Below are 26093 nucleotides of genomic sequence, written 5' to 3'. Positions count from 1 at the left end.
GACTAGTGAATCTTTCAGATGCCTTTAAGTCAAGACTCATTAAATTTGAACACACTCTTTATGAGTAATTTAATGACTCTCTCAAAATAGGAAATGCAGTTAGTTTGAAATAAACTACATCTTTATGAACTTCTCCAGGTTTGTAAAAGATATGTTTCTTCTCTAAATATGTATAAATCATATGTTTAATAATAATGCTCCAATTATACTGGGGAATAATGTCTCACTTATAATCTGGTTTCCAGAATGTAGTCTTCCTCATTTTTGAAAATAGGAATAATATTTGCTTATGTCCTCTTTCCTGACAATTTTCCCATTCTCAAATTCATTTAAAGCTCACATTCAGAGGTTTTCCTATTCTAGCTTTAAGTTCTTTCATCTGGGAAATGGTTTATCTGGACCTAGAGATAAACACATTTGCAATAGCTAACTCCTAAGTCCACCATGAACACCTTCTCTAGTTTGAAGATCAGAGAATTAAACTGAATAATTCAGCTGAGCTTTTATCTGTCAGTAAAACAACACTTTCTCTAAGTGATTCCTTCTTCTTGCTATGCATATCAATAGCATATTTATTAAGGGCTGAAGTCCTAAGTGCTGTGCTGGTTTTCTTGGTGCTTTTTAAGAGAGGCTACGTACATCCCCTTCCATTGCTTATACTTTTTAAAACCAGAAATCATTAATAAGGTCCTGATATTATTACACATAAAAAAATTGTTCATTAAAAAAGACTTCTGGTCCCCTTAGGTTTTCTGTGTCTTCCCTTATTTCTCCTACCATAGAATTTGATTTTTAGTTTTTACAACCTAAAAAACACTGCTGAGTTAAATATCCTACTAGAGACATTAATCATAGAATTACCTATACTAATTATTGAAAACCTGCTTGACTGAATAAATTCTTGGGCAGGGGACACTTAGCAAACTCTGAGATGTCATGGTCACATTTTTTTCTATAACTTTTGCAGCCACAAAGGATCTCCTGTGAGTCAGAATTTGGTCAAGAATTTCAGTGCATCTTGATGCTGATTGAGAATACCGCCTGAACCTGATCTGAAGTAATAACAGGCTGGCAACATAATCATCTCTGTGTTGCTCCATGCTTGAATGAATGTACATGGAATCTTGGGTGAACGAGACAGGATTTGGTTTTTCACCTGTGTCTAAAAATAAATAATAGTGTATTGTTGCCTTTGGCCCGATGTACAAATTTTATAAAATATACTGCGGCACTTCTGAGCTCTTGAATCTTTACTCAACTCTTTTCCAACCACACTGTCACTTTGAATGACAACCTCCCGGTTTGTATTTCAAGGTTTGGCTGAGTGGAAAAATCAGATAAAGAAGATATACCAGGAAAAAGGGCATATTCTCCTACATGAAAATGGAACATAAGATACATCATGGTAGTTCCATGACCTGAATATGTGGTCAGAGCACATAGCTCATGTACTTTATGACTAAACATCTTGCAGGCTATCCATCAAAGTATAAAAGGAAAAATTAAAAAATAATAAACCTTCAATACACAAACATCCTACTCTTAAGAGGGCAAAATAGCAAGAACTTTGAAAAGCTAAAATGTATAGTCAATTTATAATCAGGAGTAGAGGTGCTTGGGAACATATTTTACCCAGTAACGTGTTTGAACATTAGCTTGGTAGCTGGGAGTTGAGAATTTATCAGTCAAAGACTGGTAAGTTAAGATACACTAGGAAGTCTGGAAAAAGACTTTTTGTGAAATGGGCTGAAGACATAAAATCTGAGCGGCTTAGAAAAGGTGGGGAAGAGGAGCATCTCACATTTTAAAAGTTTTAAAATACAAAGGTAGGAAATGTTTTAAACGTTGGTGGAAAGTAGTGAGTCCATTAAAGGATTCGTATATTATACACAGAACAGTGCACGCCCTCAGGAGCCTTCTTCTTAGGAATAAGAAGGGTCTTCAAACAACTCTCTTCACTCAATATTCTATATTATGGTGAACTGACCCCCAAAGATTCCCATGCTCTAATCCTTGGGACCTGTGAATATGTCACCTTCTAAGGCAAAAATGAATTCAAGTTGCAGAGGAAATTAACGTTGCTAATCAGCTGACCTTTTAGATAAAGAATATTAATTTTTATTAATATTTTTCCATATTTCTGTGAGCCTAGGAGGGCTCAATGCAATCACACAGGCCCTTTAAAGTGTCAGAGTGATACAGCCTGGGAGACTCCACTGGCCATTGCTGGCTTTGAAGATGGCAGGGAGCCATGACACAGGGCACGCAGGGAGCCACTAGAAGCCAGAAAAGACAAGGAAGTAGACTCTCCCCTGGAGTGTCCAGGAAGGAATACAGCTCTGCAAACACGTGGATCTCAGCCCAGGGAGACCCATGTCAGGCTTCTGACTCACTGAACTATAAGATAATGCATGTATGTTGTCTAAGCCACTAAATTTGCAGTAATTAGTTATAGTAGCAACCGGAAACTAAGATAGTAACTTACAACTGCTTTGGAGAAAGAAAGGCCTTTGATAATATTCACGTGCCAAACAGCAAAACGGTGTTCCTCTTTAGAAAATAAAATGCACACTCACCTTTTTATAGGTTTTTTCTTCATTTTGTTTCCCAGGTGCTGCCTCTCCATTTTCAGCAGCAGACGACATCTACAAGAGAAACACACTACCATTTGAACTTCAATGCTATTCTGAAATACAACATATTAATAATATTGCTAACCAAAGGATCTATTTTAGTTAAGTATGTTTCTGTTATTGCTATTGCTGTTGTTCCTAAGGAAGACAGAAACATTTCAGAATACTAAAAAAGGAATCTGCATTCCTTAATCTTTCAAAAATAAATCTAAAACATTTTCGTAATATATTTTATCCCATATGCTCTAAGAAAGCATGTACATGTGTATAAGTTTCTTTCTACAAAGCTTTTTTTTTAGAGATGGGGTTTCCCTCTATCACCCAGGCTGGAATTGGAATGCAGTGGTGTGATCATGGCTCACTGCAGCCTCAAACTCTTAAGTTCAAGCAGTCCTCCCACCTCAGCCTCTCGAGTAACTGAGATTATATGCATGAGCCACCGTGCCAGGCTACATAGCCTTTTAAAAAACTTTTCTTCTGGTTATACATGCTCACTGTAAAATCATCTGGGAAGTACCAAAAAATATGAGTCAGAACAAAAAAAATTACTCAACTCTACTATCCTTGGGCAAGTCCTGTATTCATATTTTGTCATATTTATTTCTACCTTTTATTATGTGTATTTTCATATGAAAAAACTTACAATACTATCTTACCCAGTATTTTTCACTGAACTTTTATGTAATAAACATTTTCCCATTTGATTACAAAAATATCTTTGTAAGAATTATTTTTTTCTAGTTGCAAGATATACCACTGTGTGGACGCCACTGTGTGTTAATACTTTAGTCAATGCTAATATTGAAGGATAGTTGAGGCAGCTCAAAGAGTTTTGCTCCTGCAAATAGTAAAATAATTATTTTATGCTTATATCTTTATCTAACTTCAATGTTTTCTTGGACTAGATTCTTGGAATTGCTAGGGCATACTAGGGTATTAAAAAATTTAAAACTTTTACTACATATTGGTAAATTTATTTCCAGAAGAGTATACTCATTCACACTGCTATCAGCAGCGAGTGGGGGATTGTTTCATTACACAATTAGTAATGACTGTTATCATCTTAAACAGCTTTGCTAATCTGACAGGTAAAAGAAATCATCTCCTGGTTTTAATTTGCATCTGGGAAAATTACTGGTGAAGGTTAACATCGTTTTCACATCAGTTTTAGTTCTTTGTATATCTTCGAGTCTTCCACTGTTTCGTCCATTTATCTATGGAGGTCTTAATGTTTCCGATATTGATTTTTACCTATTGTGGTTATTCATACTAGTGGTTTGCTTATTTTTATGTTTTAAGGTCATTAATTGCTTGCCAAGTGCATTATTAATATTCTTCTGTGTTACTATCTGCCTTTTTGTTTGTTTTTGAGACAGGGTCTCACTTTATCACTCAGGCTGGAGTACAATGGTGCCATCACACCTCACTGCAGCCTCGACCTCCCAGGCTCAGACAATCCTCCCACCTCAGCCTCCCAAGTAGCTGGGACTAATTTTTTGTAATTATTTTGTTAGAGACAGGGTTTTGCCACGTTTCCCAGGCTGGTCTCGAACTCCTGGGCTCAAGCAATCCTCCTGCCTTGGCCTCCCAAAGTGCTGGGATTATAGGCATGAGTCACTGTGCCCAGTTTACCGTGTCCTTTTAACTTGTTTCATAATTATGATATAGTGAAGTTTACATTTTTACACACTCAAAACTACTGTGTATCTTTGTGAATTCTAATGCCTTAAGATAAAATATGTTTTTTCATTGGGAGATCTGATCTTCAAATGTGTTTCTCTCTCTTCCTAATGATAAGATTTTCATATGTAACCTATAATTCATCTGAATTTTTAAAGCCAGTTACGTTACTTCTGTGGTAAACAAGGGTAACTTCATAATTAGGGAACCACAATTTAAGGGTCTTACGTTAAATTGCATGCAGAACATTGAATACACCAAGGAAGGGTAAAATTTCTGACTTTCTTTTATGCTTTTGAAGCATGCTTTAAATTCTGGGCTTTTAATAAACACAGCATACGCTAAACCTCGGAATTCATCAACCATTTCTCCGCCTTGGAACTAAGTGACTGAGTTTACCCACACTGCCATGAGCTTGACATGACTAAAAACCATCCAGGGAAATAAACGCAAGAACCACGGTGAGTCAACCTCACTAGATCTAGTACCGCCCACCAATCAAACCACCCTTTTACATAATTTTGCAATTCTATTTGCATCTATTTAATCTGTCTGTGTTGGAACAGAGTCTTCAAGGACAGATGTTTCACAAACTATTGTTTTCCATGCTGTATCAGCTTAAATTGACTTAAAGGATAATTCATTTTTCTAGTCTCTTTATAATAATATTTTGGTAAGTTTTGAATAAAAATGCCAGAAGAATTAAAATGGTTTATATATCAGGCTCAGGGTAAAATACAGGCCTTCAACTGTTTAACAGAGCCAACAGAATGAAGACCTCCCTAAAGAATGCCATTCCAGTAATTTCATTTTTAAGACTTGGCAGCTTTTAAAACCAAAAAACTACAAGGGCAACTCTGAAGGGTGCTTAAAAAAACAACCTTAACGAGAAGTCAACTAACTGGCATGAATGAAGGACAGAGGATGAGATGGTCTTAAAATATTTTTTATTACTTTGTGAATCATCCCTGACTTGACAGTAGGGAAGAGGAGGAGAAAAACAGGTAAACTTCTATTTTTTTTTTTAAACACTTCCTTTTAAGCAGCAGAAAACATATAATAATGATAAACGAAGGCCATGAACTATCATCTGGATTCAAGGGTTATTCATTTATTTTTCCTGTAGAGTGATGTTTAACAAAGGTCACGTGAACCTATTAATGAGGGACATTGGAGTCGGAGAGGCCATGTAGCAGGGACAAATAAGATGCTTGGGGATGTACTGGCAAACTGCAAAGGGCCATTACAACGGTCACAATGATGACTACTGTTTCTTCTTAGACTTGTTATGCTTCTGCACCACATCATCTGTAACTAAGGAAGCCAAGGTACGTATGAATTAAAAACATTGTTTTAAAAAACATTATATAACCATGTTGGGCATGGTGGCTCACACCTGTAATCACAGCACTTTGGGATGCCGGGATGGGACGATCACTTGAGGCCAGTAGTAAGAGACCAGCCTGGGAAAAACAGTGAGACCTCATCTCTATAAAAAATAAAAAATTAGCCAGGGGCAATGTCTTGCACCTACTGTCCCAGCTACACAGGAGGCTGAGGTGGGGGCACTGCTTGAGCTCAGGACTTTGAGGCTGCAGTGAACCGTGACTGCACCACTGCACTCCAGCCTGGGCAATAAAGGAAGAGCCCGTCTCAAAAAGAGAAACAAAAGCAAACATTGTGTCATTTTAGATAAGGGACTTGAGTATATTTTGGTATCCACAGGTCCTGGAATCAATCTCCCGCAGATACCAAGGGCTGACTGCACTGAGTTTCCTTTTGCGGTGATGCAGATGTTTTGGAACTGCATAGAGGTAGTGGTTGCATAACATTGTAAATGTACTAAACTGTACTAAAAATGAACACTGAATTGTTCATTTTTAAATGGCTAATTTTATGTTATATGAATTTCACCTGAAAGACACAGCGAGACATCATCTCTAAAAAAATTTTTTTGAAGTTATAGTCATGCGTATTTTCCACGTACACATAAAAGGAAGGAGGAAAGACATTCTCAGAAGTTCTGGTGATTATCTACAGATGACGGGATTATAAATGCTTTAGGTTTTCATTTTTATATTTTGTTAGATTCTCCAAGTATTCTACAGTGAACACTGCTACACTGAAAATAAGGAAAATACTATTTAAAAATTTAACCACACATAGTAATTAACAACAGAGACCACATCTCGGTTTTTTTTTTTTTTAACCCTTCTGGCATGTCAAAATTCATAAAATTTCTTGTTTCTGTTTGCTTGATGTTTGTTTCAAACTTGATGTCAAAGTTAAAGGTTATGAGCTAGATATATGTTTTAGAATATTTGTAAAAATATTTACAATAAAAAGGTAAGGGCTCTATACTGATATGATCAGAATTAATTAAGAATACAGACTTTATTTCCTTACCTTTGTAAATGAAATGGCAAGTCATCTGTAGTTGGTAGTGATGGGTGCCCTACTCATTGTTGAGACCGTTTTCTTTCCCAGGTTTCTGTTAAAATAGAAATTTCTGGTCATTATTTATTCACATCCCTACTACATCTCCCAAAAAAGATCAGAGGTAGCTATAGGGATACATGCAATATAAGCAGTTAAAATTAAAACAAAGGAAGGAATGTGGGTGAGGGAAAATAAACGTGGAGAGCAAGACGATTCTATCAGCAAGGGCTGTGCATAGAACATAAGCCACAGGGCCTGGTATGGTTGTTGAATAAACTATACAGTCTACAACTTGACTCTGAGATTCCTGGTTTCCAGGAAAGGAAAATACGATCAGTTACCAGATGCACAATGAGCAAAAGATAAAAGCAAAGCAGTTGCTCAAATGAACCACAGGTATCTGGAGATTCAAGCTGGAGTGGAAATTTCTCCCATGGATCTTCACAGAGGAGGTACCATGTGACATGTGGACAACTTTTCAATATTATCCCGATGATAAACGACCTGTGATTTCCATAAGGGTTGATTAGATGACACAACTTCAAAGACAAGTTCCAAAAAGCTGTTGTGCTATAATTGTGTTTTATACAGAAGAGATACTTGCTTATTATAATCAATTTAAAAATGTAGAGAGGTATGAAGTAAAAATGAATTAGGGTAGGCATGGTGGTTCACGCCTGTAATTGTAGCACTTTGGCAGGCTAAGGTGGGAGGGTTGCTTGAGGCCAGGAATTTGAGACCAGCCTGGGCAACATAGTGAGACTCTCTTAAAAAAAATTAAAAAAAAAAAAAGAATTAGGTCTTATCTCCCCCACCCTGCGACAGCCAATATGAACAGTCTGTTTGTTTTATAGCCTTTCAAAATCTTCCCTACGCTTTTTCACACACACATTTATTTCTGCCACTTGCTCTTATCAATGTATTTTTCAAATCTATATATCTACCTCATTTAAAACAACTACATATATTCACAAGATGGACATACCATTGTTTAACCAATCACTCTTCTGTGGATGAACATTCAGACTGTTTCCAAATTTGGCTACCTTAACCAGAGCAGGAATAAACAGCCTTATCCAAACATCTTTAATGTTCTAGTACTTTTTTTGTGTGTGGGAAAGAATCCTAGAAGTGGAATAACTGTGGGGCCAAACATGATAAGCATGTTAACTATCTGAATGACTATTGCTACGTTTCTTTCCGGAGCAAAGGTTGAAGCAATCAGCCCAAATGTGCATGGTGAGTGCCTGCTTATTGACACACGGATCAGCACTGGTGTTCGCCATCTTTAAAAGTGTTTGCTCACCTGATGGGCATCTCTGGTTTTAATTCGCCTTCTCCCACTACTAATGGGGCTGATTCTTTTCACAGGTTTATTGGTGATTTATAATTCCAGTTCATGCCCTTTGACTGTTTTTATACTGGGCTGTTTTATCTTTCTTTTATAATCAATTTGTGAGACCTCTTAGTATTTTAAACATTAGCTCTGTCCGAGAGGTTGCAAGTATTATTCTTCTTTTGGCTTTATTTATTGTGTCTTGTCATTACAGACATTTTAAATTTTTACACAGTCAAATCTGCCAGTTTTTCCTTTAAGGATTATAAATTTACTATCTTGCAATTCTTCCTTTTTGGAGGATGGATTATGAAAGAGAGCTCCCCCTAACCTGATGTTATACATGTATTCTCCCATATTTTCTCTTGATACCTTTATGGGTCCATCTTTAATATTAGCTCTTACTTCAAATGGAATCTAATCCAAATGGAATATTGCCCCAGATGGACAGCTAATTGCCCCTAAATCATTTACTTTATGATATTTTCCTTACTGGAAAGACAAGCCACCTTTAGCATACATTAAGTTTTCCTCTAAAATTGATTTAGTTATGGCATCTATTCTGTTCCAAACATTGACTTGTGGATTCCTAAGCTAATGCCATATTGCTTAAAATGCAGTAACATGATAGTATGCTTTGATGCCTGCTGGCACGACTTCCCCATGCTGACTGTTTTTCCTTCAAGTTTGGAAATTTTCTTGCATTTATATTTTTATGTGGCCTTTAAAAATATGTTGATTGGGCTGGGCGCAGTGGCTCATGCCTGTAATCCCAGCACTTTGAGAGCCCGAGGTGGGCGGATCACCTGAGGTCAGGAGTTCGAGACCAGCCTGGCCATTATGGTGAAACCCCGTCTCTACCCAAAATACAAAAACTAGTTGGGTTGGGTGGCAGGTGCCTGTAATCCCAGCTACTCGGGAGGCTGAGGCAGGAGAATTGCTTGAACCTGGGAGGCAGAGGTTGTAGTGAGCCGAGATCGGGCCATTGCACTCCAGCCTGGGCTACAAGAGTGAAATTCTGTCTCAAAAAAAACAAAAAACAAACAAACAAAAAAATCGTGTGGACTGGGCTGACAACATTTTTACCTTCCAAGTTGGGATTCTGACTGGGATTATATATAGTTATTTTAGAACAATTTTTATCTTTAGGATCATAAGTTTTCTCATTTGAAAAGATAGTATAGCTCTCTACTTCTCCAAATGTTAGTTTATGTCTTTTACTACAATCTTTTTTTTTTTAATTTGTCTTATGTCTTACTAAATTCACTCCTGGATATTTTCATTTGTCACTCTTTTAAATAGAGTGAAATATAAATCCTTACATTTCTAGAAATATAAAAATATAAAATTAGAAATCCTTATATTTCTAGAATAAATCTTAACTTTGATTTGATTTCTTAATCTTTTTAAAAGCATATTTTCATAAGTGATATTGAACAATTGTTGTGGCCATCTTTATCAGTTTTTGGTATGAAGGAATTTATACTTTTCATAAAATCGGAAGGCTTTATATACACTCACTTTTTTTCTGTTTATTACTCCTCTCTTGGGATTTATAACCTTTCTTTGAATCAAATTTTGGTAATTTATAGTTTATTAGAAAAACATCAATTTCCTCTAGATTTCAAAATTTATCGCCATAAACCTGAACATTGTCTTATTGACTTATTTTAATCCTTCTGGGATCTGGGCGATTTTTTTCCTCATTCCTAACGTTGCATGTGTATATGTACATTCTTCATATTATACACATATTTTCATTAGTCACATTCTCACCTTTTAATTGTTTTGTGGCCAATTACATTAATTTTAGCTTTTGTCATTAATAATACCTTCTTTCTTCTGATTTTTAAAAAAATTTCTTAGATGCAATATTTAGTTTATTTTTCATTCTTTTTTTTTTTAATAGTATCAAAGGCATTTAGGCTATAAAGTATTCCTAAATGCATTAACAATTTCTTCGTAAGTTTTGAAGTGAAATGTTCTCTTTAATTAACTTCCAGAGAATTTGTCATTTTGTAATTGATTTTCAATTTGATCCAGGAATCATCTATAAGAAGGCTTCTTAATTTCAAGCATTTACATTTTACTTATTATTATTATTTCACTGTCACTTTTTTGTTTTATCACAGTGGGATAAAAAAGGGGATAAGTAAAATAGCTTTTAACCCCAAATTCATTTAGTTTTTTCCTGTGGCCATAGAAATAGATTTTTGTAAATGTTCTATAGACACAAGAGAAAAATGCAGATTCTGTGTTTGTAGGCTATAAACACTATATACAAATACTAACCTGTATCATTATTTGTCTACTTTGTCAAATTATGAAATTATTATTATTAATTCTTTTGAGACAGGGTCTGGCTCTGTTGCTCAGGCTGGAGTGAAGTGGCATGATCTCGGTTCACTGCAACCTCCACCACCTGGGCTCAAGCGATCCTCCCACCTCAGCCTCCTGAGTAGCTGGGATTACTGGTGCACGCCACCACACCTGGCTAATTTTTTTTATTTTTTTGTAGAGATAGGGTCTCACACTATGTTGCCCAGGCTTGTCTCAAACTCCTGAGCTCAAGTGATCCACCTGCCTCAGTCTCCCAAAGTGCTGGGATTACAGGCATGGCCACCGTGCCCGGCCAAATTATGAAATAATTATATCAAAATTCCCTAATATAATTATAGTTTTGCCATGTTCTCCTGTATGTCTACTTCATTTTTTTGCCTTATAAATTCCAGAACTATGTTGGTCAGGAAATAAAGGCAATGCCTATAACAACGTTTTGTTTACTATTAATTACATTTGCTGTAACTATACTTATTTGCTGGTTTGCTCATATTATCTTTTTAATTTTAAGTCATTTAAAAACCTGTTTTTCAATTAAGAAAGCAAAATGACTATACACTATTTTCGCTGCCCATTTTTCCCTCGGCCTGCTGTGTAGACATGGAGATGAGCTACCCAGATCTCCTGTAAGAAGGGAAGACTGCCTTACTGCATGCCTCTGCAGGGAGCCAGTTTAGCCTAGGTCATGGCCTTCCTGGGGCAGTCACCTCTTGTGACTGAGTGGCATGGTGGCACTCTTCCTCCAGCTCCCCAGGCTTTGTGTGTCTTGCATGGGACTTTGATTTTGTGCTCCTTCCCTCATCTTTTTACAGGTTTTATCAGTTTCCTAGGGCTGTCCCTACAAAGTACGACAGTCTAGGTGGCTTCAAATGACAGAGATTTATTTTCCCACAGTTCTGGAGGCTAGAAGTCCAAAATAAAGGTACTGGCAGGGCCATGCTCCCTCTGAGACTCGACAGAATTCTTCCTTGCTACTTTTTAGCTTCTGGTGGTAGCCATCTTTCTTGGCATCCCTTGGCTTGCCACTGTGTTACTCCAGCCCTGGCCTCTGTCACCACATAGCCCTTCTCTCCATGTGTCTCCCTCTTCATGTGGCATTTTCCTCTTCTTATAAGAACACCAGTTATACTGGGTTAGAGCTCACCCTCATGAACTCATCTTAACTTGATTATATTTGCAAAGATCCTATTTCCAAATAAGGTCACATGCACAGGTACTGAAAATTAGGACTTCAACATATCTTTCTGGGGAACATAATACATGGGTGTTAATTCCTACTAACAATCTTGCAACCAAAACTGTGTCTCAGTGCTTGCTTCCAGAGAACCCAATCCATGACATCTCTTTTCTCTTTCTTGTCCATAGGTAGAGATACTTGGAATATTTTTACTCTCCATTGCCTGTTCCACTCCAAGCTACTAAACATCTCCTCATAGTCAACACGTCTCTTCCGTTTCAAGAAATCTTAATGAACGACTTAGACTTCGTAGTCACATTATCATCATTTACTTCGACTTGACCATAAGTTTTGCAGCGCTCATTGCTCATCACTCTTTCTTTGGCGCTTCATCTCCTCCACCTTGACACCTATGTCCTGATTCAATTCTCAGAAGTGGCATGTAGATGGCCCACTCTGAGTAACTCCATGTCCAGAAATGTCTTCCTTTTGCTCTTATGTAGGAATACAGCTCTTGGCCAGTGCAGGATTCTTGGCTCACAAGTCTTGTGTCCCATCTCTCTGTAAATACTGTATTGCTTACTACTTACTTCGCAGTTTGTAGATGAGTAGTTTCATGTTAGTCTGATGCTCCCTGCGTTGGAAGCATGCTGGTTTTCTCTGTCTGGAAACCTCTGAGGGTTTTCTCTTTTAACATTGTTCAAAATTCCATAATGATAGATGTGCCTTTTTTCATTCATCTTCCCCAGTAAAGAGAAACTGACAAGAAGTAAATACATGGAGATCCAAATAGGCAGCTATGTGATAACCTGACTTAAACCACAAATAGAATTTAGGTTATCTCAATGAGGAATGAACAGGCTGCATATCTTTCAGGCAGTCCTCCATGAATATAATTTCTCCTAACCAGTCTTTTTTGATAAGAACTGGACAGTGGAGTACTCAAAGTTGTAGTCTCTGGCAAGAGCCTGGAATGCAGAAATTCCAATGGCCAAGTAAGGACATACTCACAAGGTTCAGGTCTCCTTAGAAGATGTTACTGTGTAATCCGACACAAGAGTCCCAGTTAAAACTTATTTACAAAAATTATTTCTGATATGAAAGAGAGCTAACCTATGGTGTCATATGATTGCGCTGTTTAGTACCAGCTCAGTGAGCAATAATATGTGCCAGACAATGACTTTTTTTCACTATGTAGTTACTTATCTATTACTTCTGGTATTTAGTATCTGGATTCTGTGACCTTAAGGAATAAATAATTTATACTATTTCATAGCTTTCTATAGTTCTATGTTTTCACTCAATTTGAGAGAAGGGAAGATCATTTACTGAGCAACTACAATGTGTGAAATGCTGCCACATATGTGATTTCATTTATTCTTGCAAACAATCCCTTGGCACTCCCCAATTTAACATGTGCTATTTTGACACTTGTAACTGTCCTATAAAGTCCATGGGATGCAGTCATTTTAATTTTGCTGAGCTGGGTTCTCTTGCTGTGAGGCTGGTTTGTAAAAGTGAAGCCCTTAGTTGGTGAATGAACCTAGCAACCATCCACTCCCACCCCATGCACCGCCATCTCAGCCTGGCTTTGCCATTCTCTAAATCGGTGCTGGGCATTATGACCACCAGGGAAGCTTTTTGAAAATTCAGCTTCTGGGGCCACACACTGAAACCAGGGAATCACTACCTCTGCGTGGTAGACCTAGGGAGTCAGTATTTTCAGCACGCTTCACCGGCTTGGGATCATCTAAGCTACTCTGACGAGTAAAGGCAATAAAGAGAGTTTATCACTTCAGGAGTGCTTTCAGGGTCTGTTAGGGAAAACAGAAACCACTTTGGGTGTATTAAAGAGGGGAAATTTAATACATGGAATTGGTTATAAAAGTGATGGACGAGCTCAAAGGCTAAGCAAGAGATGGTGATGAAACAGATTAAAATCAACATGATGCCACTATTGCTTTTAGGGCTGCAGGCACAAGAGGAGGTGGTGTTAACAGACCTCAAAAGCAGAGGTCAGCTGGGGTCAGAACATCAGGACAGGGGTTGACTGGCAGAAGTTGGAACTGCAGTAGGAGGGGTATGTTTAGAAGCATGGAGAAGACAGTCACTATTGGAGATGCCACCCAAGACAGACAGGTTGGGGGAGAACATCCTGGTTTCTCCCGTCTACCTTCTACCCGCCAATCCCTGTCTATGGCTCCCAGGGGCCAACCTCATGAAAAGCATCTGAGCCCATAGGAAGTCTGAGAAATGTGTCCTATATGGGATGACTTCCCTGTGATGCAGAAGATGGGAAGAGTAAGGAATGGCTCTGAGGACAAACAAGCCAATGATGGGCCATAAAACAAAACAGAAATTACAAAGAAAGTGGGAAAGCAGTCAGGGAATAAGCCTGAGAAACATGATTCTCAATGGAAATGTGGATTGGCGGGTAGGCTAGGAACAGGTACACACGTTTCTATCGTTATGGCTCTGGGAATCTGTTAAGAGCTTAAGTAGATCACTACCAAGTAGTCAGGGTCTACTGCAGCCCCTGCATTAAGTCTAGGAGGAAGGAGAGGAGCGAGATTGTGACTTGGGATGATTTTCCTGGAGTCCAGCAAAGTGGTAGGGCTGAGATTCGATCCAGGGTTGTCTGACTTCAAAACTAATGCTCTTTCCACCATACACCTCTCTCTCTTACTTGTTCTATCCTACTTAAAAACAATGAGAAGATTGTCTAATCAATATTGCACTGCATTTTTCAACTTGTAAATGCAATCAAAAGGTTAGCCAACTATATTAATTTACATCATTATTTTCTATAAAACTTGTTCTACATCAGCGAGCCTCAACCCAGAGGGCGTGGCTTAATTGAAAAGGTGGTAGAGGAGCTTTTTAAAACTCTATAGTTACCGAAAGTTTTAGATATATTGTGCCTAGGGGCCATATGTGAGTCAGAAGCAACCCTTTCAACCTCTAATTCCCCAACTAAGGCCATACAACTCAGTATTTTTAATTTGCCACAGATGAGTTTGCTTCTCATACATGGCCAAATAAGTGGGAGAATTGCTAATTACCTTACCACTTAACTAAGTAGGCCAATCTGTAGACACGAGTGGTAAGGGACACTAGGCATGAGTCCTTACTCATCTTCCCATAAAAACAAACACTTTATTAAACACTGATAAAGTGAAGCAACAAGAATTACTTGGAAGAACACTGGGATAGGCCTCTGAAGGCCTGGGTTTCATGTCCATCTCTGCTGCTGTCCACTTCTCTTCGATTATGAATTGTGCTGACTCCATTAGATAGTGCTTTTGTTTTGGTGCCTCTGCCAAGTTTCTTAGGTAGGGCCTCACTTCAAATCCTCTTTGGAACGAGGAGAGGACTCATTCATTATTTGGTCATTATGAGTGCAACTTGCCCTATGAGAATTGGGTTTCCAATAGGATAGCCATATTCAAATATTTTCATGCCATTCAGGCTGTGTATGCTAACATTTCCTAGTGCATTTCCCGAAAGACAAAGCAATTGGAAGATAATTTGGGCCTTGGTCACACCTGCATGTTAAAGTTAATCATTTTTGTTTTATTTATTCTCTTTTGAATTCATTTTTTATTACCTAACACCAAATAAACCCACTCTTTCATTCATTCAATGAACATTTATAGAGCATAACATGTCAGGCAGTAAGCTAGGCTCAGGGCCATAATGACAAGGACAGGTCCTTGTCTTCAAAGAAATCCTGTTAGCAGGAGAGACAGGCATTGCAGTGGCTACAATTTACAATGTGACATGTCCTTTACTCTGGGTTTTTGGAGGAGGAATTGCATAAGTCAGCCTGTGGGGCTCATGGAAAGCTTCACTTAGGAAGAACACTGAAATTGGACTTAGAGCCGTTTGCTGGGGACATAAGGTTGAGAGGTAGAGGGTGGGAAAGAGTCTGGGCACCATGTTGGCTTCCTTACAAAAAGACCCAGCGCCATGAAGGGTATTTAAATTTTTAAGACTCAGAGATCATGAGTCTTGCATTTTAAGAATTTGCCCGCAAGTAGCCCGAGGTTTAGGATGTTACTTAAAGGGTTACCAACAGACTTCCTCATTGCTCCTTCCACCTATGATTGTAAGTCCCTCTTAAATCTTGTGCCAGAATAAAAGCAAATATGTGAAAATTTATATGGATTCATGAAAACTTAGGGAGCTATTCTTAGGAAAACGTCAGCCTGGTAAACAGTTTTGCTGGGAAGATAGGAAGTATCATAGTTCTTCTAGTGTCCTTACAAAGAGGTGTGTTACTTTTTAAATGTGGGTTTGGCAACAAAAACAACAGTAACAACAACAACAACAACAACAACAAAAAAGCAGGAGAAAGCAAGGATTTAAAATGTGCTGGGCTACTTTCTGAGGCTTAAATATAAACAAAAAAATGCACCAAACTGAAACAATCCTTAACACAGTTTCCAAAGCAGAAATGCCTGTATTTTTCAGACCAGAAAAAATTATCTTATATTAAGAAACCATAGGCTTAGAGTTTTTTAAAGAATATTTACATAAACTCTCAAAGAAATGCAGAAAATCTGTATGTTAAATATTTGTACAATGGTGGCCACTTCTACATACATATGTTCAGACATATGGTACGTTACACATTTGTATGCTTAGAAGCTGTAAAAATAGAACTATGGTGTCTTGCATTCAATGTGAAGCTCTCCTATTCTTACTGATGAAAATAATTTAAATGAGGTTTCACTTCATGTATCTAATATTTATATAACCAAGCCATGGCCAAAACCAATTCCAAACGATGGCACCTGCTCGCTATGAATCCAAATGGAGACCAATCAAAACAAATTGCAGGGCTCTTATATTCTCTCATAAAACACATTCATCAATTCTCAGAATGGCTCTCACAAAGTGAATAAACAGAATAGCTATAAATGGCAATGACAAAAGGATCAGCATCAAATGAAACACTTGTAATTCATTTTCCCAACAAAGGTTGTCCTAAAAGAATTCATAAGCCTTTTCAAGCCAAGCCTTCACTGCAAACATTAGACAGAAGAAAGTCGCCAGTGAAAACAGCCATGACGGATGTGTTGCTTTCAGACCAATGTAACTCACAGCCTTTCAAGAAAAACACCACTACTGCATGATCTTCTCCTGCAATGACTTTCATTTTACATATACAAAGACATAGTATGTGTCTGTGTGTATTTGGTGGTAGTGTCAGGGGGTGGTGGGGAAGCTGGGACTCAGGGGGAGTAATTAGTTAGAGAGTCAAGATATTTGGCATGGAGGCAAAGAATCCATGGAGATTTAACTAACACTGTTACTTTTCTATCTCTTCCCAGTCACATCTGGGATAATCACAAATAATCTCACATAGTTGAACTTCTTGCCTCCATAACTTGCTTACATTTTTTCTTCCCCTTTGGTTTTGTTTTGTTTTTGAGACAGAATCTTGCTCTGTTGCCCAGGCTGGAGTGCAGTGGCATGATCACCACTCACTGCAACCTCTGCCTCACAGGCTCAAGTGATTCTCCTGCCTCAGCCTCCCGAGTAGCTAATATTACAGGTGCACACCACCATGTGAGGCTAATTTTTGTATTTTTAGTACAGACAGGGTTTGCCATGTTGGCCAAGCTGGTCTCGAACTCCTGACCTCAAGTGATCTGCCTGCCTTGGCCTCCCAAAGTGCTGGGATTACAGGTGTGAGCCACTGTGCCAGCTTTTTACCATACATTTGATACCGGGTAGACTTCACAGTATTATGTCTTTACTACATGGCAATATTTCTCATTTTTCATTCACCAGCTTATGCTTTTTGTCCACATTTTATTTCTAAGCTATTTTTCTCTTTTTTTTCCTAAGAGTAAATGCCTTGGGAATTATTCAATCATTACAACAATTTATTATACACCATATGCAAATTAAACCAGTTTTGATTGGCAGAAAAATGTTTGGTCTCAGAAACAAATAAACAAGTCTGTTTGCCTTTGTTCCTGTAGTTCCTGTAGCAGCCTGCAAAGTATTTCTGGGTTTATGTCATTTTCTATTGAGAAACCAAAGCCACACAGATCCCTTATACGCCCCAAATACAAAGAACAGCTGAGAGTTTACCCTGCCAGGTGTCTGGGGGCTCTGTGCCTGTGGGGAAGTCTGAAAGGCCATAGCAGGGAAGCAGGAAGAACTGTTAAATAAATACAATCATCGGAGGGGATGGCCAATGCTGTTATGGGCAGAAAAGGACTGAGCAGGAGACAAATTTTGTCCAGTGGAAAAAAATTTTGAAAGCCTTTCTGTAGTTTGGGTGAATAAGCTGAATTCGTAACAAGTAATGAAAGTGGTTTCAAACTAGGCACAAATGTAAATGCCTAGATAGAAGCAGTCATGAAATGACCACTTAAGATCTATTCTTCAATGAGGAGGGTATTCATTTACTCAAACATGTATTCCCGGACGTCTTTATGTGAGGTACTTTGAGGTACACAAGATGAATAAGATGGTCCCTGTTCTCAAGGCACACAAAAGAGAAGCCAAAACTCAAGCACAGGTAATAATGGGAAAGTCTTTAACAGGATTAGAGTTAATATTTTTACTTGGCTTTGCCTCTAACGAGTATTCAACCATCACAGTTAGCTTATATGGAATGTTCTTTCATATGTAATAAAAAATTAAAAAGCAAAAAAAAAAATACCAAGGACAAAAGAGATCATAAATCAGCCACTAATCACTGAATATTAAATTTTCCAAGTGTTTGATATGTGCTTGGCTGTGTGCAGGTTCAAGACATACTAGGCAGGCAGCTGCTTTCAACAAACCAACAATTTCCCCAGAGAATCAAAACTAAAAGGAGTTCAGAAGGCAGGGAGGTGACAGTGGTCTAGAGTCAGGGTCTACAGTCAGCATTCTTAAGTCATGGATGAGATGTCAGAGCAGGAGGGAAGGAGCAGACGTGGAGAAGGGAAGGGCCATGGCATGTCTGGTAAGAGAAAATTATCCTGTGCTGATATGATGGGAATTCAAGGGAAGAGGATGATTAGTGGCAGGCTAGATGGCTTTGGGAGACAGCCATGAATATGACAAATTAAGGAACATCTGCTGAAGGCTTTTGAATAGGAGGCCGATAAAAATTGTAAAAATAATATTGCTTAAAAGAAGGCAAGATAAAATGGGAAGCAAAGACCAGATTTGAAGGGTGACTCTAGAGCCTGCTGCAATAGTCATGAGGATGAAGACCTGAAAGACCAGGGCAGAGCTGCAGGCTGAAAGGAAGGAGCCCCACAAGATGTTTACAACAAAAACATTGTCAGAACCTGAGCAAAACCAGGGACTGAGGAGTGCAGGGTTAGGAGTTAAGTCAAGATGGCAAGGTGTGCAAGCTTCACTAACCACTGAAGATCAAGGAGTTCTCAGAGCAGCTTTCTCCCCGCCTGGTCATAACCTGTGCCACCTTTATCCCAGCTGCAGAAGGAACCAAGGAGGGACACTAGAACTAGGCTAAACCAGCAGATTATCCACAGCAAGAACTTTATCTACCACACAGGGACTGAGTGAGTCAAGTGGTTTTGGCCCTGGACTTTTCAGGTCAGGTAGGGTCAGGGCTAGCCAAGGTCATGGGAGAGTGAAACTAGGAAAGCTGCAATTTAATCAGACTGTAGAAAGATGCACAGAGAAGGCCCTGTGTTTCCAGACAGACAGAGATACCGCTGCAGCCTGACAACTCTCCAGCCATGTAATGTCTAGCCATACTCCCTAGCGAGCATCTGGGTTCTGGGAGCGCCCCTGTATCTTCACAGTCCATTCGGCATTCACTTGAGTTCTTTGCAGGAGTTTCTAGTCCTTACAGCCAAACTCTCCTTGACTAAGACAGAAAATGTTTTATCAATAGGCTGCCATAAGCCTAGCAGAGGTCTTTGCTCCAGTCTCCACTTGTCACTACCTCCTCTGGAGAGCCACATCCTAATGTGACAGGTGATGACAGCTTGGTGGTCACGGGAAGAGGCTCTGGTGTCACAACACTGCCCAGCTTCACTATTGACTCTGTCGCACACCAGTTGTATGGCATCCTTAAGCGGCTTAAACTCTGTGTGCCTCAGTTTCCTCATCTGAAAAATAGAACAAATAACACTACCTCTCTCACAGGGCAGTCGTTAGTAATGTCCAAGATTTACAGCACTCCAATGTTCCTGGCACACCATACCCAGTCCCTGCACTCAGCACTGTGATGCCTATTTTTAGCTACTCTCACCAGAAGGAGCACGACAGGGAAGAGTGGAACTTCAATGCCCTGCTCCCAACCTTCTCGTGGCTACAGAAGAAACTCCAGGTATTCAAGGCCTTGCAAAGCGTGGTGCTCACCCTCATCTCTGGCCGCTCCTCCGCCATTCTTCCCACCCTCAAGGTGAAGGAGCCTCTACACACAGGGCACCCTGTGCCCCACATGCTCCCTCTCAAGTCTCAGAGGGCTCCTTCCTCTGCAAATGTGGCAGGTGCTCTGACAGCCTCTTGCCTGCACCAACAGTGCTTGTTCTACTTGAGCTAGCCTCTCCAGGGCTGTGCCAATCTCAAATGCCTCTCCCTGAGGACTTCCTTGAAGAATGCAGTGCTTCGTCTGCTGTGCCCTCACAGCCCTTGGTCAACGCACTTGCCTTCTGGACCAGTTAGGCGTTTAGGTGACCCTGGACTGCAAGTGCTCTCTGTCCTATAAATAATCATTATCACAGCCAATGCATATGAAACACTCCTTTGTGCCAGGCACTCAGACAAGTACTACATGAATTAACTCATTTAATTCTTCCGACAACTCCAAGTAACAGGTTTCTGTTATTATCCTCATTGCTTGGTTGCAGAGGAAAAGGAAGGCAACAGAGAGGTTAAATAACTTGCCTCTAGCTGGGTGAAGTGGTGCACACCTGTAGTTCCAGTGCTTTGGGAGGTCAAGGCTGGAGGATCACTTGAACTCGGGAGTTCAAGGCTGCAGTGAGCTATGATCATACCACTGTGCTCCATCCTGAATGACAGAGGGAGACCCTGTCTCTCAAAAAAAAAAAAAAAATTGAAAACTAGAAGAATAAAATATATAAATAACTGGCCCAAGGTCATACAGTTGGAGCCAGAATGGGAATGCACAGACTGTCCAGTTCCAAAGTGGCTCTTAACCTCTCTGCTAATACTGCCTATTTGAAGACTTCGCTTATTTCCTTAAGTCCGCTACCCGACAATCACTGCATCCTGCCCCCTGCCTCCCCGAGGAGTGGTGGGCCCTGTTTCCTACCTTCCCACCTGTAAACTATGAGCACCCATACCCATTCTTGTCCCTCTCTGATGCACAGCTAAGGTATGTTCTCAGCTCCCCACAATACATACCTGTCTGCAGTTCTATCAGATACTCTTTTTCTTGAATCGACTACTTCCCCTCATCTGGCTCTTCACCCTGAGAATATGAGCATGTGAACTCCTTCCTGAGACCCTTCCTCCTGGCTCCTGAAACCCCTTCTTCACCCTGATGCTCCCTCCTGGCTGCAGCATCATCCCACTCCCTTTATGCTCAAGGTCAACTCCTCAAAAGACTATTGTCCATTCTCCATCTTCACCCCCACCCCTCCATACGCTCATGGAGGCACAGCAATCCGGCCTCCCGGACAACCATCCCAAGTTCAAAGGTGGATTCCTCGTTGCTTCACCCAAGCAGTCATTTCATTAATGACCTTCCTCAACTTCTCTGAAGCATGGACACTGAATACGCTGCACACAGCAGGCTCTCAAATCTGTGTTGAACTGATGAATGACCAGTCCTCCTTCACTGACTGCCTCTCTTCCCTTGGCTACCTGACGTGGCCAACACTGTCATGCGCCTACCCCAAATACCCCAAATACCCCAAATCCCTTTTCCCATGTGCTTTACTAACAGGATCCTAGCTTTATTTAGGAAGGTGATGTCCCCAGTTCAACAAACAAGAAACTTGTATTCCCAGACATTCTAGCAGTGAGGTATCGACATACATTTACGTTCAGAGAGACTTGTTAGAGGCAAACTCAGTTGGGAAGTGCATGTCTGCCACTTGGCATTTGCTCTTTGCCCTTTCTTCCACGGATGATGAACTTGGGAGACAGCACAAGCAGGGCCTCCATATACGCCTGGTTTTCCCTTCCTGGTATGCCTGGCTTTCCTCCACTTCTCTGAACACTTTTTCTTGGGCTCTCTGGCAGGCTTCCACCTTTCTTGACTGTTTCTTAAATGTTCCTGTTCCTCATGGTCTTCCGAATTCTTTTCTTCTCACTGCTTCTGAATAATCTCTTCCATCACCAATGGGTTTAACTGCAACCTACTTGTGATGACTCACAAATAACTCTTTGAGCCCAGACTCTCCTGAGCTCAAGATTTATATTCCCAGCTGCTTTTAGGGTTTCTATAGCATCTCACAGGCACTATAAATTTAAAATGCTTCAATTGCAGTTTATCGTATCCCATCCTGCTCAAAGAATGCCACCATTAGCACCCAGTTGTCCAAGCCAGAAATCCAGGGGCCATCCCAATTCCTCCTCAATACATCCTCCCCACAACCCATCAATTAAGATCTTTCCAATCAATCTCCTTGATGTTCCTTGACTCTGAGTCTTTCTGTGCATTTTCCCTTACACAAACTTAATTGAGATTTCATCATTTCTAACACAGATTGCTGCCCTAGCCTCCTAATTAGTCTGCCTTGTTGGTGAACAACATTGCTAAAGGGGCTTTTCTATATGCAAATCTGTCTAACCACTCTCCTTCTTTAAAATCCTGCAAGGGCTTCCCACTGCTTCAGGGCAGACCTCAGAGTTTTTAGCACAGCTTATGACCTCTCATGACTCTCATATCTCCTCCCAGCTCACCCCAACACAATTGCAGCCATATGGGATGACTGTCAGCTCTCAGAATGCGTGGTTCTCTCTGCATCTTACCTTTGCACACACTTCAATGCCTGGTGTGCACATCCCCTTCACTCTCAGGCTAAGTGCTTTTTATCCTCCAACATGCAGCTCAGGCATGACTTCCTCATATGAATCCTCTACTATCGCTCCTGAGGCAAAGGGCAGCGTTTCTTCTCTGTACTCATGTGCTCTGTGACTAACTCTATTGTGACACTTATTGACTATATTGTAATCCTGTTTAAATTTCTTCTCTTTCTACTACACTATTGGCCCCTTGAGGGCAATAACCTCTGTCCATCCATCCATCCATCCATCCATCCATCCATCCATCCATTTTCTATCCATCACAGTGCCTGGCACATAAATAGACACAAAAATGGAAAATTTAATGCATATATGCGTATTTCTGTTGTTCTTAGATAAGCTACCTTGAGTTCAGAAAGGATGTCTCATTTTTAGTCCTTACACATTAAGTAGATGCTTCTAAAATGTTTTCTTCCTTCCTCCTTTTAGCATTGGATAATCAATGAATGTTCAAGCATCAAACTGACACGAAAAACTAAGGATGGCTATCAATTTAGTATTTCGAATACTTCCGTAAGATATCTTTGTTTGCTGTTCCAGGTTCATTTCATAAAGTTTCAGTTTCTTTGAATAGTTTCTCTTTTGGAATAACTTTAAAAATCATTACAAATGCAACTCATATCTATTTTAGAAATATTAGAAAGAGACAGAAAATCACAAAGAAAATAAAAGGAGCCGTCAATCTTCTCATCCAGAGATGCCCATTATTTATCTGGTGGGGTATCTTTTTCTAATCTGTTTTCTATGATGGTCACACACTGACTTCACTCTCTATCGCCTGTTTCCAGACTGGCACAAGGGCCAAAATGGGCTGCTAATATGCTGGGGCAAACCCCTATCATTCATTCCATCAGAACTCAACCTAACAGTCAAAAGACAAAACAAGGACAGCCCGTGTGGTGGCCACTCTAAACGATGAAGGCTTCTTAACCTGAGATTTGGCATATTTTGGAGCACGCTGTTCTTTGGCTTCAAACCATACTCAGGTGTGTCTTCTAGACTTTCCCTTATCTCTTTGATGAGATTCCGTCCAGCCTGACCAAATGTACTTCTTTCAAGTGGTATATTATATTCACAGGAGTAACTCTGTAATCTTATTATTAAACTCTGTCAATTCCTATGGTTTTGAAAGTACAAAAAAAAATCCCAAATCTTTAGTCTTGGAATATATTTCAAATCTCTCCCACCTGGCAGGGTGCCTCAACACCCACCACTGTGCAGATGTCTCAGCATTACATGTACCCTGTTGTCTCAGCATCAAGGAACAGCATAAACCTATAATTCTTAAATTCAGCCCAACTGAAAGAAATCCAGGAAGTATTTAGCATTGTTGTGATTATTAGCAATCCAATAGGAAAAAAAAAATGTGCCCTTTCCCTAGTGTTAATACCGCTAAGTACCCCTGGAATTCTAAGTTCTCTCATGCTCGGGCTTGTTATTTTCCCTTGGAGAGCCCTTGTTTGAGAATTTTCAGCAGAATATAAAGGACTATATCCTGGGTCAAGCAAAGCACCCTCTCCATCCCCTCCTCACACACACAAATTAAATTTGCCTTATCAGAAGGAAGGCAGGGGCGTCTGGGAACAGAGCAATGGGTTAAAATATCTATGGACCAATCCACCTGTGTGGTAGCAGCATGTGCTGACTCAGCGAGGCCTGAGAGCCCTAGGAATGGGCATGGAAGCCTGCAACTTGGATCGACACCTTTCCTATCTGGGATTTCTATATGAGGCGGAGAAGAGATGCAAGCACAGGGAGACAACTGCTCCACGTATTCCAACACCTGGAGTGCTTACAGCTCAAGCTCCTCAAGAACTTAACAGTCATGGAGAATTTGGAGCAAGGGTACCCAAATATGACCTTGGGAAGCCTAGGTCACCTTTGTTTGAATGACAAAAAGGCAACCTTTCTGACTTAGCAAATGCCTATGCCCTTGTAGAAAAATGAGAAAAAGATACCACCTCTGGGCAGACTTAACCCTGCAAAGAAAAAGGCCCCTTTTTAACAGCAGATACAGAGCATGGCAGCCGTGAATAGGTTGGAAATCAGCCTCCATCTACCCTTCTACTTTGTGCACTGCACTAACTGTAGAATCACACACAAAGGCCCGACATCCTCTTGACACAGACTCTATCCATGGACGACTGACTGGGATGGGTCTTCAAGTCCTTCTTACATCAGTAAGAAGGAAATGGTGAGGTCTGTTGAACCCCAGGTACTTCAAGCTACCCATGTTTCATCCCCAGGCCACAGAAACCAAGGAAAACTGGATTACTCATCCATTTAACAAACACCTGTGCATGTGCAGGCCCTGTCTAGATGCTGGATGAAAAGCATGGTGCAAACCTCAAGGGCTACAGCATTAGAAAGGAAACGTCTACCCCCAACGTTTGCAGGGCCTAAGCAAGAGAAAAAATGGTAGCCACATACCACATGCTGTGTGTGAGGCTTCTCCTCACTCACTGGCCCAAACTGGGCACCTGCTGCCCACAGGTATCTCCACCAGCCCCTTCACTATCACTATTTTCAGTTTCTCAAAGGAACCTGATATGGGAAAGCCAGGCTCATGTATGTTTTCTTTGGAGAAATATCTATTTAAGTCCTTTGGCTATTTTTCAATCAGGCTCCTTATTTTTTCTTTTGCTATTGGGATGTAGGGGTTCCCTATATGTTTTGAATATTAACCCCTTTTCAGATGTATAGTTTGCTAATATTTTCTCTCATTCCATGAGTTGCTTTTTCATTCTGTTGATCATTTCCTTTGCTCTTGAGTTTGATATTGTCCTAGTCCTATCTGTCCACTTTTGCTCTTGTTGCCTGTGATTTTGGTGTCACATCCAGGAAATTGTTGCCAAAACCAATGTCATGAAGCCTTTCCCCTAGCTTTTCCCCTAGGAGTTTCACAGTTTCAGGTATTATGTTTAAGTCATTAATCCATTTTGAGTTGGTTTTGCGTGTAGATATAAAAGTCTAGTTTCATTCTTTCACATATGGATATCCAGTTTTCCCAACACCCTTTCTTGAAGATACTATCTTTCCCTATTGTGTATTCTTAGTACACCCACTGAAGAACAATTAATCGTATATGTATGGGTTCATTTCTGGGGCCTCTATTCTATTTTATTGGCCTATATGTCTATTTTTATGAGAGTGCCATACTCTTTTGTTTACTGTGGCTTGTAATGCATTTTGAAGCTAGGAAGTGTGATGCTTTCAACTTTGCTCTTCTTTCTCAAGATTGATTTGGCTATTTGGGCTCCTTTGTGGTTCCATATGAATTTAATTTTTTTCTATTTCTATAAAACAATACCATTGGGATTTCGATAAGAAGTGCAACTAAGAGGACTTCATTCTTTTGCACAACTGTTGTCTACCCTAAAATTAGTCACTGATGAACAGAAGATATGTACTACAGATAGAGAGTTTCAGTATTTTCAAGCATACTCCAAATGCTTTTTAAAATTAAAGCCAACATATTGATGGAAGGTGTGCTTATCTCAAATAT

The 26093-nt window shown here is 39.8% G+C and overlaps 1 protein-coding gene across 3 annotated transcripts in view; it reads right to left on the bottom strand.

Annotated features, from left to right (window-relative positions):
• The window catches only part of PIP5K1B (phosphatidylinositol-4-phosphate 5-kinase type 1 beta), a 305964-nt gene that overhangs the window by 186044 nt on the left and 93827 nt on the right, over positions 1 to 26093 (bottom strand). For 2 of the 3 annotated variants that reach the window (XM_055294401.2, XM_063609935.1), the window contains 2 exons: positions 6720 to 6804; positions 2577 to 2645 (listed from right to left, as the gene is read on the bottom strand). In XM_055294401.2, coding sequence (XP_055150376.1) covers positions 2577 to 2645 — 69 coding nt within the window. In that variant the 5' untranslated portion in view covers positions 6720 to 6804. Of the gene's footprint in view, positions 1 to 2576; positions 2646 to 6719; positions 6805 to 22534; positions 22734 to 26093 lie in introns of those variants that run through there. The other variant, XM_063609936.1, reaches the window with a different exon arrangement.

Source organism: Symphalangus syndactylus, chromosome 9 (assembly GCF_028878055.3).
Source record: "Symphalangus syndactylus isolate Jambi chromosome 9, NHGRI_mSymSyn1-v2.1_pri, whole genome shotgun sequence".
In the NCBI taxonomy this organism is placed as follows: Eukaryota; Metazoa; Chordata; class Mammalia; order Primates; family Hylobatidae; genus Symphalangus; species Symphalangus syndactylus.
Note: the sequence above shows the minus strand (reverse complement) of the source record. Positions and strands in the feature narration are given on the sequence as shown.